This window comes from Pteronotus mesoamericanus, unplaced genomic scaffold (genome assembly GCF_021234165.1).
Source record: "Pteronotus mesoamericanus isolate MK-2021 breed Mesoamerican mustached bat unplaced genomic scaffold, CSHL_Meso_final scaffold_167, whole genome shotgun sequence".
NCBI lineage: Eukaryota > Metazoa > Chordata > Mammalia > Chiroptera > Mormoopidae > Pteronotus > Pteronotus mesoamericanus.
This window is the reverse complement of record NW_026555308.1, coordinates 12,503,115-12,516,066: the sequence shown is the minus strand read 5'-3', so window position 1 is coordinate 12,516,066 and position 12,952 is coordinate 12,503,115. Positions and strand designations below refer to the sequence as shown.

Here is a 12,952-nt window from a genome sequence, read left to right as displayed (position 1 = left end):
GCCCAGCCCCTTGGCTGGGGTATTTTGGCCACTGCAGCCACCTAGCTTTGCCACTTCCTAGCTGTGTGCTCTTGGGAAATGATGTCCCTCCCAGAGCTGTAGTTTCTCCATATGGAAAATGCAAATATTATTTGCACTTACTTCCCAGGATAGTTTGTGATGCTTAAATGAGACAATGCATACAAAACACTTTAAAGCGGGGATTACTAAATCATAGAGGGGTATTTATTTTTACTCTGTAACATCTAAAGACAGGTCACTCTGCAGAAGAGTTGGTGATGGTTGTTGGGGTCTTTTGGCTCCTGTCTTTTTACACTTTTTCTTTCCCCTCTGTTCCCCTCACTTTTCTCTGGGCTGGAGGACTGCCGGTTGCACCCAGTGGGCTGATTAAGGACCCGGAGCCAGAACCGGAAGGTTGACCTCTGTGAGCCACGCGTGGATGGCTTGATTCGGCGCCATCTCAACAGCTCCTCAGAGCCCTTCAGGGAGTCTCTCCCGGTCCTGGAGATTTCCCCTCCAGCAGCTAATGTGACAGGGGTTGGGAAGAAAAGTTGGGTTCCTGCAAAGGAAACAGCCATGGTATCCCCAGAATTCTTAACTTCTCCCAACCAGATCTGCTAGAAAAGTCACGGGCGATTCGCCAAGCCAGGGATGAGAGGACGTTCCACATCTTTTACTATATGATTGCTGGAGCCAAGGAGAAGATGAAAAGTAAGCGACCAGCAAGGATGAGAGTTGGGAGGCTTCAGTTCCCCCTTTCATCGTAATCTGGGGTCAACTGATCAACTATTAAAACGGAGTCTGACATCCTGCCAGGGAAAGAACTATATCTTTGGGCGGTAGATGCATCATTCCTCATCTCCTTTCAGTGAATGAGTGTGCCTTCTGTCCAGTCATTCTCATTTACTGAGCACCTACTATGTGACATAGCAGGCATCCAATCCAGTTAGACATTAAATAACTAACTAATCAGGTCCAATTAGACTTGAAGATGTCAGGTTCAAGTAGGCACAATCTTTGCCTTCCAGGAAGGGAGAAAGACAATCGCTTTATTTGCCAATTTATGAAACTTGCAAGTATATAAGATACAATTTTGTAAGAAATTTGGAGGGGAAGTGAAACTAAGCACTTTTCATTATACAAGGTCTGTCCAGAAATTATCCAGCCATGTACTATGAAAAATAGAGGCATTTATTGAAAAAGATACAAGAAACATAGTACATGGGACAGTGCCCCCTCAGTCCCCTTCAAAGTAGGTACCTTGGAACCTCACACAGTTCTCCCAATCACCATCAGCTGCCCCATTGTATTTTCCTGAATCTCATTGATGGTCTGAAATCTCTTCCCTTTCAAAGGTGTTTTTAGTTTTGGGAAAAGCCAGAAGTCACAGGGCACCAAATCTGGGCTGTAGGGGGCCTGAGTCACCTGGGTGACTCGGTGTTTCGCCAAAAAACTCCACATGAGACATGATACATGAGCAGGCACGTAGTTGTAATGGAGCTGCCAATCACCAGTTGCCCTTCTGAATCATCTGAACAGTTTATGTGGATGAATGTTCAAGCTTAACGCAAAATTTGATGCAGATTTTTTGCTCTACTTGCTCAGTCATTTTGTGTGCAATAGCCACGCAGTACACATGCTCGCTCAGTGTCCACTGCCCCCACTGACTAGTACCAGTGATGTCATCATTGTTTGCGCATGTTCATTCCGGTGCAGTCTCCTTGGCTGCCAGGTTACATTGATGTCACGCAAACCGTTCTCATCTTATTAACAATGGCTGGACTTTTTCCGGACAGACCTCATATGTTTTGAAAGAGACTTTGAAGTGGCCTTCATAGGGCAGGGTTCAACAGACTTTCTGTAAAGGACTAAATAGTACATCTCCTAGGCTTTTCAAAGGCCACACTGTTCCCATCACAACTATTTGGTTCTGTCACTGAACATAATGCAAATCCAGCCATAGACAATACATAAATCAATGGGCAAAGCTGTATTACAATAAAACTTTATTTACAAAAATAGAGGGTATACTCATCTTTGTTTTAGGAAAAATATTTTTTTACATAGAAACAATATACTGTATGCCACATTCCGTTAGGATATGATATGTTCTAGACATGTAGTAATCTGCTAATTCTTAAAAGAATATATAAATCACCTGGCTGAAAAAAGGAGTATACCAATGAATATAGGTACAGGGTGTGGTCTACATTCTAATACTGAGTGTAAGTCTAAAACTTCAGGAGAAAACTATAAACTTAGCTTCCCACGAGTTTCCTGGCCCAGGGTTGGCTCTTTTGGATAAGAAGTAGGTGTATTGCAGTATGTCACCACTAGGTGGGGCAGCATTCATTATTTCTTCTGGATGCTTGGTCTGGAGCAGTTTTCGATAAAAGAAAGGATGCTGAATGGATGCTATACACCTGCAAACAGGTAAATTAGTAGTTACAGTGCAGACACTATGGGGTGGCCTGGGAAGAAATGTTTATGTCCCTCCTCCTTCTATTTAACACCCAAGTGGACAGCTTGGTTGTTCAGTAACTTGGGTTCCAGTTTTACTTTCTCCTTCTATTTAACACCCAAGTGGACAGCGTGGTTGTTCAGTAACTTGGGTTCCAGTTTTACTTTCTGCTGCTGGTCTTTTAGAAACTGGGCAAGGATAAGGCTAACCATTAGGATTCCTAGGAACCATTTGTATTCTCGATGATAGAGCTGGGAAGAGGTTAGGTTTTTAGAGAACATGAAATATTTTAAAATGTATTCATAGTCTGGATAATGAGGTCTTGGCAAAGATGTAAATGTCTTGTGACTTTAATCAGGCATTTCAGTTAATCCAAGGGCTCGAGTTAACTGGCATCTTGGATCAATTTAACCTTGAGTTTATCAGGTAGCTTCCAAGTGACTTGCCTGTAAAAGATCTTGAAAACAAAAGTATCTCACTGACTTCCCTCCAAAAGTATAATAAAATCCAGCCTAACCAAAGATTGATCTGAAAGAGAGCACTTGGTATATTTGAGGGTGTTATAAAAGTAAGAAAAAGAGAAGCAATTAGGAAATTGGGGAGGAAAGGGGCAGTGGCTGAATACTAACAAAGGTATGTAACCCCAATCTTACAGAAAACAATGTTAAATGAATGTAATGATATAAACAGGGAGTTGGCATATGTTTTTGCTGAAGGGCCAGGTAGTGAATATTTTAGGGTTTAGGGACCACATGGTCACTATTGCAACTATTGAACTCTGCCTTTGTAGCATGAAAGCCACCGCAGAGAGTGGACAAGGAAATAGGAGTCACTGTGCTCCCGTAAAAACCTTACTTACAAAAACAACCAGCAGATCAGATTTGCCAACCCCCGATATAAACCTCATCTATCGATTCAACTGGAAAGAGTGGGAGGAGAGGGAAGATGGTGTGAGAGTTCAGTCTTTATCCACCATAGTAGGAAGTCAATAGATAATATCTAATTTTGACATATTCAGAAACATCCTATTATACCATATGTAAACATAATAATATATATTCTAAGCTTATTATATGTAGAGATCATGGTAACTACCAGAAGAAACAGCTGCAAAAGATAAAAGCAGTTCTTGTGGGGTAAGGTGGGAGTTGGAGAAAAGGTGGGACCAGGAATGTATTTTTATTATAAACCTTTTGATAGTAATTGACTTTAAAAATTCATGTGCATGTATAATTTTATTTCATAAAATACAATAAATAGATGAATAAAGAGTGATCTAACTTTTCAAGCATCTCTGTTCCTGAAGGCAGGGTGCCTTTGGGAAATTGAAATAAAGATGTTCCTTCTTCTGGGCAAGTGCAACCCCACGTCAGGAGCCATGGCTTAGCCAGTGGAGCCAAGGCTGAATTTCAGCTGCCAGGTACCCTGGGCCGGGGTACAACTTGCTGTATGAGGCCGGTGACGGCTGGTGAGGCCATCTATGAGATGATGGAGAAGGGAGGTTTTAAACCACCCGAGTCTTAGGAAAGGGAAAGAAATCATGCTGGCCCAGACCCTTTACCAGATTCCTGTCTCAGGTTCAAAGCAGTAGCGTGCCTTCCTGATCACACCCCATCTTTCTCTCCTTCTAGGTGACTTGCTGTTGGAGGGCTTCAACAACTACACGTTTCTCTCCAATGGCTATGTGCCCATCCCAGCTGCCCAGGATGATGAGATGTTCCAGGAAACCTTGGAGGCCATGGGGATCATGGGCTTCAATGAAGAAGAGCAGCTGTGTAAGTCTTCACATTTTGAGTCTGGGGGATGGCGGGAAGACCTGGATTCACGCTCTTAGTTCCACTGGAAATAGGGACTCTTCTCTGGTCAGGGCACATTGCTGCTCTCTGAATTCCCCAAACCCTAAAAAAAAAAAAAAAAAAAAAAGGAGAAGGAAAATGAATATTACTTCAAGCGATTTATTGGTGTTTTTAAAAAGTGGCTGCATAAGTTAGGGCTTGTTCAGTTACAGGTGACCCAAATTGTCTTTAGCAAAAAGGAAAATGATTAACTCCGGTCGGAAAGGAGTTCAGGGATACTGGATTCATGTACAGTGAGTTCTATGGGATTAAAAGGTGTTTCGAGAACCTGGCACTCAACAACACTGATTTTATGTAGGCTGTAGTTTCTTGGCAGCAAAATGGCTGCTGTAGCTCCAGCCTTTACATTCTTTGGGTTTATGTCCTACAGAAAAGAGCAGAGTGGATTCTCTGCTTGAGTTCCTAAATGGAGTCTCATTGACTCTTATTGGTTGCCCTAGGTTGATGTTCATATACCTGAGCTTCTCACTGTAGCCAGGTTGGAGAAAGCTCTGGGTAGCTTAGGTTTCTGTTCCATTCTTGGACCTAGAGGTAGAGAGGTAGTTGGTTTCATCAAGAACATGTGGGCAGCCCTGGCCTGTGTGGCTCAGTTGGCTGGGAGTCATCCCACAGAGCAAAAGGTCACCAGTTCGATTACTGGTCAGGGCATATGCCTGGGTTGCGAGCCTGGTCCCCAGTTTGGGTACGTGCAAGAGGCAACCGATCAATGTTTCTCTCACACATCAATGTTTCTCTCCCTCTCTTTCTCCTTCCCTACCCGTCTCTCTAAAAATGAGTAAATAAAATCTTTAAAAAACAAAGAAACATGTAGGCAGAGGACATGGGAGAGGGAATAATTGAGGTGGAGGGTTTACTTTGGCTCTTCCTGGAAAGGCAGTTCTGATGATAGACTGTTATTGATTTGCATCATCAGCCAATGACCAAGAAACACATTTGCCCCTGAGAATAGGATAGCTCAAAGAGATACTCTTTGGTCTCCACATTGTGCTTCAAGAAACACTTTTCCTTCTGGGTTAGATGTGCGCCATTGTTCACGGTTATTCTCTTTTGGGAACACCAGGGCGAGACTGTGCAAAATTTCCCTTTCTTCCCACACCCTGTTGGCGCCCCAGAATAACACTAAGGTTACTGAAACGCAGCTACAGGGAGGGGCAGTTCCTCATAAGATAAATTGGGGCCCAGGAAAAGAAGGTTGCATGGGTCATTTGACAAATGGACGGTGTTTGTGGATTTTGGCCAGGGTTCCACATCAGAATCCAATGTTAACAGCACCCTTCCTGAATGACATGGCTCTCCAAGAATAATTCATTTCATTTGGGACACATGTCAGTTTTGCTTCTAATCTTTTGCTTTAAAAAAAATACAACTAATGATTAAGTACTTGCTATGTGCCAGGCATTTGCTAAATTTCCCCTCTCCTTTTGTAATATACCATGATGTTCAGTTTTACTTAAATAAAGAACTGGTACAAACTAAAATATTGATCTATAGCGGATTTATTAAATTATTGTTTGACCTTATTAAAGAGAATTATGAGGCCATTGAAATTGTTTTAGAAAAACATCGGCTCATGTGGAAACGCTTGTATTTAAAGTGAAGACATCAGGTGACAAAGCAATATGCTAAGCAGTTTCTGTGCATTACTTAATCACAACAAACTAGGCTGCTGTTATTCCTAGTTTGCAGGTGGGAAATGAAGGAATTCACTCAAGGACACACAGTGAGTTACTAGTGGAGCTAGGACTCACTGTCAGGTCTTGTGGACTCCTAAGCCCTATTTTATGATCCACTGTGCTCTGTTTTTGTCTGTGGGAAGGAGGTTTTTGACCTTTAAAGTCTTAAAAATCTGTGTCAGAGTCAAGGTATGGGAACCAAGGTTACAGGGAGCCCAGCATGTTATAAAATGCAGACTCACATCCCTGTCAATGATGCAGAATCCCACCTTGAGACACGTACCCTTCTCTGCTTCCTTCAGTTTTTCTGATGACTTTCAAAGAGAGGGTAGCAGGTTGGCACCTACCAGGCCTTCGGCCCCTCTCTGGTACCTGCTAAACTCCCTTTTAACTCCAGAGAGTAGAGCCCAGGCCCAGCACCTGGGCAGGCCCCAGCATCTTGCTAGAATTTGACTCTCTCTCTCTTCTCTTTCTTTTCAACATCAATGTGTGGTTGCCTCTCATGTGCCCCCCCACTGGGGACCTGGCCCGCAACCCAGGCAGGCGCCCTGACTGGGAGTCAAACCAGCGACCCCCTGGTTTGCAGGCCGGCGCTCAATCCACTGAGTCACACCAGCCCAGCGCCGATAATATATTTTATTTTCCCTGTATTTATCTTATAGTTGCCATGTACTTACAGCAAGGGAAACTGATTTTTCACTTAAGATAGAGCTAGTTTCCTAGTAAAGTAAATCTAATTTTAATTTTTTATTCCTGTTGATTCTATGACAGTTTCCCCCCCTTTGCCCTCCTCCATCCAGCGCCCCTCCCCCTGCCGCTCCCACAGCCCATCCCCACACCATTGAGCACGTCCACGGGTCATCCATGCCTGTTCTTTGACGAATCCCTTCCCCTTATTCTCACCATTATCCTCCTCTCCCATCCCCTCTGGCTGTTGTCAGCCTGTTCCCTGCTTCCATGTCCCTCATTTTGTGTTGCTCGTTAATTTATTTTGTTCATTAGATTTCTCTTACAGGTGAGATCATATGGTATTTGTCTTTCACCCCCTGGCTTATTGCATTTAGCACAATATTCTCCAGTTCTATTCATGCTGTCACAAAGGTTAGGAATTCCTTCTTTTTTTGTGCTGCATAGTATTCCATTGTGTAAATGTACCACAGTTTTGTAATCTATTCATCTACGGATGGGCACTTAGTCCGTTGCCAGTACTTGGCTATTTAAATAGTGGTGCTGTGAACATAGAGGTGCATAAATTCCTCTGAATTGGTGTTGCAGAATTCTTGGGGTATATTCCCAGCAGTGGGATCACTGAGGATGAAGACAGTTCCATTTTTAATTTGTTGAGGAACTTCCACAGCGGCTGCACCAGTCTGCATTCCCACCAAGAGTGCGCCAGGGTTTCCTTTTCTGAGAAGTGGATGTAAAGAAACATGTTAAGTACATAATGGAGCAGACGGTATGCAGATAGAGCAAGCATTAAGATGAGGGTATGGAAATGATTGCTGTCCACAGGACATGGGCTTAGACCATGTGAACACCAACCCCAGTTATAAATTCGGAGCTGCTCCCAACCCCTTACAGAGACGCTGATGGAGAATGGAAGTGGAGACAGGGGGTCGGGCTCAAGACCCAGAGCTCCATAAGGCTCTAGGTGACCATGCCTTTCTGTTTCCTGGAGCTCAGCAAGGGAGATATATTCACCCCAGGTCACAGAGAGCTAGCAACGGTGTAGGACTGGAATAATAATAATGACATAATAGTGATAATGTTAATTGTGCACTGACTGTGTGTAGGTGCTATGCATTTAATCCTCATGACAATCCTATGAGGTAGGCGTTTTTGTGGGCCTTCAGATGGCAAAACTTCAGCCTGTAAACACGTTATTTATACCAGAAAGTGCAAACTGCTGGCTCCTGAGGCCACAGGAGAGATTGGCCTTTAAATTTTTTTAATTGTCGTGCACATTTAAACATGGATAAATTTCACATACAAATCTGGGTTTCTATTATCTTTGGAAAAATCACAAATCTGGCAGTACTGGGCTTGTCTCCCCCTGGCCATGCTTGGAGTAGTGGCTGTTCCCTTGCAGGTGGGGTGAGGGCCCCCAGGAGTCCCCATAGTCTCCGTTGTTCATTTAAACCGGTAGTTTTCAACTTAGGGAGAGTTGGCTCCCCAGGGGGCGTGTGGAAATATCTGGAGACATTTTTGGTTGTCATAACTCTGGAAGGGGAAGCACTACTGACATCTAGTCCATAGTCAGGGATGCTGCTAAACATCCGGCAGCGATGCCTGGACAGCCCACGACAAAGGATTGCCTGGTGTGAAACGTCAGTGGTGCCGCGGCTGGGAAGCCCTGAGTCAGACTGCTTCCCTGGGCCCTGCGGGCATTCCAGCAATCCCTAATTTCGGCTTGCAGCTTAAAACCAGGAGTATAGTACTAGACGGTTTACAAAGCCCCTCTCAGAGAAGTTATTGTTATAAGAAACTGCCTTAGCAGTGTCCTGTCAACAGCAGCTCTGTTCATTTTGGGGTGAGTAGTTTTGCAATGGTGAGTGGGAGAATACGGGTGAGTGGTTATCCAGCAGGTGGGGACCTTCCTTTTGCTGAGCTGGGCCAAAGTCCCCAAGGTACGAGGGCCGCTGTTATGAAGGGCTGTCACTCCCTTGTTTGGCCTGAGGAACTAGAGAAGGCTGGCATCTCTAGGATTTATTCCTAGAACACAATGATTTCTTTTTGGAATTTCTAGGTGATTTGCACCTGAGTTAATCTAAAGCCAGTCATTTGCATTAATCCGCCATCCATCCAATCATCCATCCGCCATTCATCTTCCTTCTATCCATCGTTCCATACATTCATCCATCCATACGTACATCAATCTGTCAGTTCATCTGTCCATCCATTAACCATCCATTGATGCATCATTCATCTTCCATCTCTCATTCATCCTTCATCCATGTCCCATCTATCCCCAAGTGTGTCTGGACCACGAACTAGGCTTTGGGAATACAAAGATGATAGGACAGTCCCCACTCTCCAGTAAGCCATGCTCTTAGGGGATTTCAAACCCAGAACCTAATTTAACAGTAGCATGACCTGAGTATGGAGTCAGAAGGAGTCCAAGGGTCTGGGAACATACTGTTTTTGTCTGGAAATACCTGGACAACAAGTGGGAAAACATATCCCCCTACTTCATCCTAACATGAGCATTTTGCGCACCCAACCAGTACATGTTGGGAAGTACAGGGTTTGGTTTTATTTTTTAAACAATAGCCTTGGCTGGTGTGGCTCAGCGGATTGAGTGCGGGCCTGAGAACCAAAAGGTCACCAATTTGATTCCCAGTCAGGGCACATGCCTGGGTTGCAGGCTAGGCCCCCAGTTGAGGGTATGTAAGAGGCAACCCGATCAATTTATCTTTGGCACATTTGATGTTTTTCTCCCTCTATTTCTCCCTCCCTTCCCCTCTCTCTAAAAAGAAATAAACATTTTTTAAAAAGCACGTATAAATAATACCTTTTATGGACATATAATTTACATATAGGAAATTGTGTATGTCACAAGTGTACATTCGATGAATTTTTATAGACCGAACACACCTGTGCAACCAGCACCCTTTTAAGTAAGAGATGACCGCCAGCTTCCTCGGGGCTCCCTCACAGTCCTTCTAGTAGCTTCCTCCAATCAAGAATAACCGTTATTCTGACTTACAATGGCATAATTTTGCCTGTTCTTGAACTTTTCATAAATGGCCTTATAAGGTATGCTCTTGTTGCATTTGGTATATAGTATCTTTTTTTTAGCATTTGTGTTTGTGAGGTACAGCGGTTGTGTTGTTTTTAGTAGCAAATCTTTCATTGGCCTTACTATGTAGCAGGGATTGACAAACGTGCTTTATAAATGCTGAGAGTAAGTGTTATAGCTCATGTGGGTCATATGGTCTCTGTTGCAATTTTTCAACTCTGCTAGCAAAACATACAAAAGCTGTAGACAATATGTAAGTGAATGATTGTGGCTGTGTACCAATAAAACTTTAGTTAACCCTGGCTGGGTAATGCTTAGTTGTTAGAGCATTGGTCCAATATGCCAGGGTTGCAGGTTCAATCCCCAGTCAGGACACATATAAAAATCAATCAGTGAATGTATCAATAAGTGGAACAACAAATCGATGTTTCTCTTTCTTTCCCTCTTCCTCTCTCTCTCTCTCTCTAAAATCAGTAAATTGAAAAAAAATTTTTTTAACTTTATTTAAAATGGCAGGCAATGGGCTGGATTTGGTCCACAGGCTACAGTTTGGCAACCCCTGCCATACAGTATAATATTCCATTTTAGCACAAGGTTTTTAGCAGTGATCTGAAAATGTCCTTGCCTGGCCAAGGTTTCCCCCCCATTATCAGGGAGTTGGGGCATTGGGCTTTCTCCTAAAAGCTCACAATTCCCTCTCTTTAGGAGAAAAGATGTAGGATGTCTGATGACTTTTAGACTCCAAACTTTCAGAGCACCTTGGTGTTAACGGCTGTGTCTTCTCTGCTCTTCTCTCCTCTCCCCAGCCATACTGAAGGTGGTGTCGTCCGTCCTGCAGCTTGGCAACATTGTCTTCAAGAAGGAAAGAAACACAGACCAGGCGTCCATGCCAGATAACACAGGTGCTTGCCGCCGCTCCCCGGCAACTTGGGTGATGGGAGGGAGGTCGCATTCAGTCTTTGGTTGTTTTTCTGGAAGAGGTTATTTGGGGCATGAACAAGAGCTAAACTAAGTTACTTTCACTGACTTTTCTCTTTTTTTAAACTTTTCACCGCTGAAGCTCTATGGTGAGAAGTTCTTCTTGAATCAGAATATGAGAGAAAAGAACTAATAGTTTTAGATCAGGAAGGATTCTTAGGGAGCATCCATTCTAAAAGCTGCCACTCATATTTTTTTGTTTAACCAATATTTTTCCCCGTGGACTCTATGCCAGGCACTGAGATATAGAGGGAAACAAGACAGGACCAGCCTGTTGCTTATGGCACATGTGGCCTTGCCGGGGGGAAGGTCCTCAAGCTTCCCTGCAAACAGAAATGCCAGATAAAATATAAGATGCCCAGTTAAACTTCAAAGTCAGGTACACAACAAATACGTCTCTTTACATTTTCTCTTTACTATTGGAATTATATTATAGAGTTATAATATATTATAGAATACAGAATTATATTCCCTAATATTGTCTCTGCCATCCTTAAAATAAAAAATTTGAGTTTGTCTGACATTCAAGTTTAACTGGGCATCCAGTATTTTTTTTTTTTACCATAAATCTGACAGGCCTACCTAGAAAAAAGCAGTGTTTCATGTTTTAAAAAGATCACCTGGCTACCACTGTGCTTGTTGGTGGCTGAGCCAGGAGGGTGACTAGGTTCCTCGGCTGTGCCAGGCCTGCGCCAGGCTGTGTGTTGTGTTGCTTTTGCAAAGCCCCTGGGGGCACCCCCTCCCTTAGACCTGTGGGCTGTTTCCCTGTTTCCACAGCGTGGCAAGTCACAAGACTCCTCACCCTGAGGAGAGACCTTCAGGGAAAGAGACCCCAAAAGCACCCTCACAAAGAGATGCAGGGAGAATCCTAAAACCACTCTATTTTAGTGTCCACCTTGCACGTGCAAACTATCGTGCAACACTAGTCTTCATGTTAATGGAGGTTTTTTTTTTTAGAGAAAGCTTTTAAATGCAGAAATATGCACATTGATGTAACAAGAACCCATGAGTCCACCGTCCAGAATGGATGTTTGTGCATATTTTCTAATACTTCTTTGTCTTTAAAGTGAAACAGAACAGTATAGGTATCACTGACACCCCTGGGCCCCCGCCCTGGGCCCTGCTCTGCTCCCACCTCCGGGCAGCCACGATAGTTCTTTACCACGAGCTCTTCAATCTTATTTTTATACTTTCACTCACTTGTATTGGAACAATATATAGTGTTGCTTTGTGAATGTGTTTTTAATTTAGATAAATTATATCACACTAAAGACGTCATTCTTCAACTTACTTTATCCTACTCTATACACACCAGTGTCTAGATCAGGGTTTCTCAATAACAGCAGCACCTAGAGAAACAACCAAAAATGTCTCCAGACTCTGCCAAATGTCCATTCTACGGGGGCAAAATCATCCCCAGCTGAGAACCACTGGTCTAGAGAGAAAAAGGGAAGTGATTCCTTTAACCACTGTTTGGTATTCCACCTTATGAAAATACTGTGATACGTTTGTCTGCTCCTATATTAATGGACATTTAAGTTGTTTCCAATATTTTGTCACCACAAACAATGCTGCGGACACCTATCTTGGAATAGTGGGACAAATATTCATTGAATAGATAACTACATGTCAGGCACTTTCAATACCTTACCTCATTTAACCCTGTTACGACCCCATGGGACACTGAATAGCTGAATCTTTTTACAAACCGAGAAAAACAAGACTCCAGGAAGTTGAATGGCTTTTCCAAAATCACATGGCTAGGAAGTGGGAGGAGGTCAAGGGCGTGAACTTAGAACCGTGTGACCTTCCACGCCCAGTTGGCGCATCCCCCCATCCCACCCCTGTCATTGCCCCTCAGCAAAACACTGGGGGCGAGATCCCTGGTGACGGCCCTTTTTAGGACTTTTTTATGCTGTGTTCACTAGTATCAGGGTCCATCTCTCAAAAAACAAAACAAAAAAGAATGTATATACAGACCACAAATAGCCCATGTGATGTGTCTTTCTTTGCAAGGCTTCTCTTTGTGATGCACTTACTGTGCTTCTTTTCTCCATCCAGCTGCTCAGAAAGTTTGTCACCTCATGGGAATTAATGTGACAGATTTCACCAGATCCATCCTTACTCCACGCATCAAAGTTGGACGAGATGTGGTACAGAAAGCTCAGACAAAAGAACAGGTAATGATGCACTTGCCATTTATGTCTGCGGAGTATTCTATCCATCGCCCCTCCATCCATCTGTT

General features: G+C 43.4%; 1 protein-coding gene across 3 annotated transcripts in view; it reads left to right on the top strand.

Moving 5' to 3' along the window:
- MYH11 (myosin heavy chain 11) overlaps window positions 1-12,952 on the top strand; it is a 120,599-nt gene that overhangs the window by 71,862 nt on the left and 35,785 nt on the right. For all 3 annotated transcript variants that reach the window (XM_054589624.1, XM_054589625.1, XM_054589623.1), the window contains 4 exons: window positions 613-711; window positions 4,093-4,236; window positions 10,536-10,631; window positions 12,769-12,887. In XM_054589624.1, the coding sequence (XP_054445599.1) occupies window positions 613-711; window positions 4,093-4,236; window positions 10,536-10,631; window positions 12,769-12,887 (458 nt within the window). The remainder of the gene's footprint in view (window positions 1-612; window positions 712-4,092; window positions 4,237-10,535; window positions 10,632-12,768; window positions 12,888-12,952) is intronic.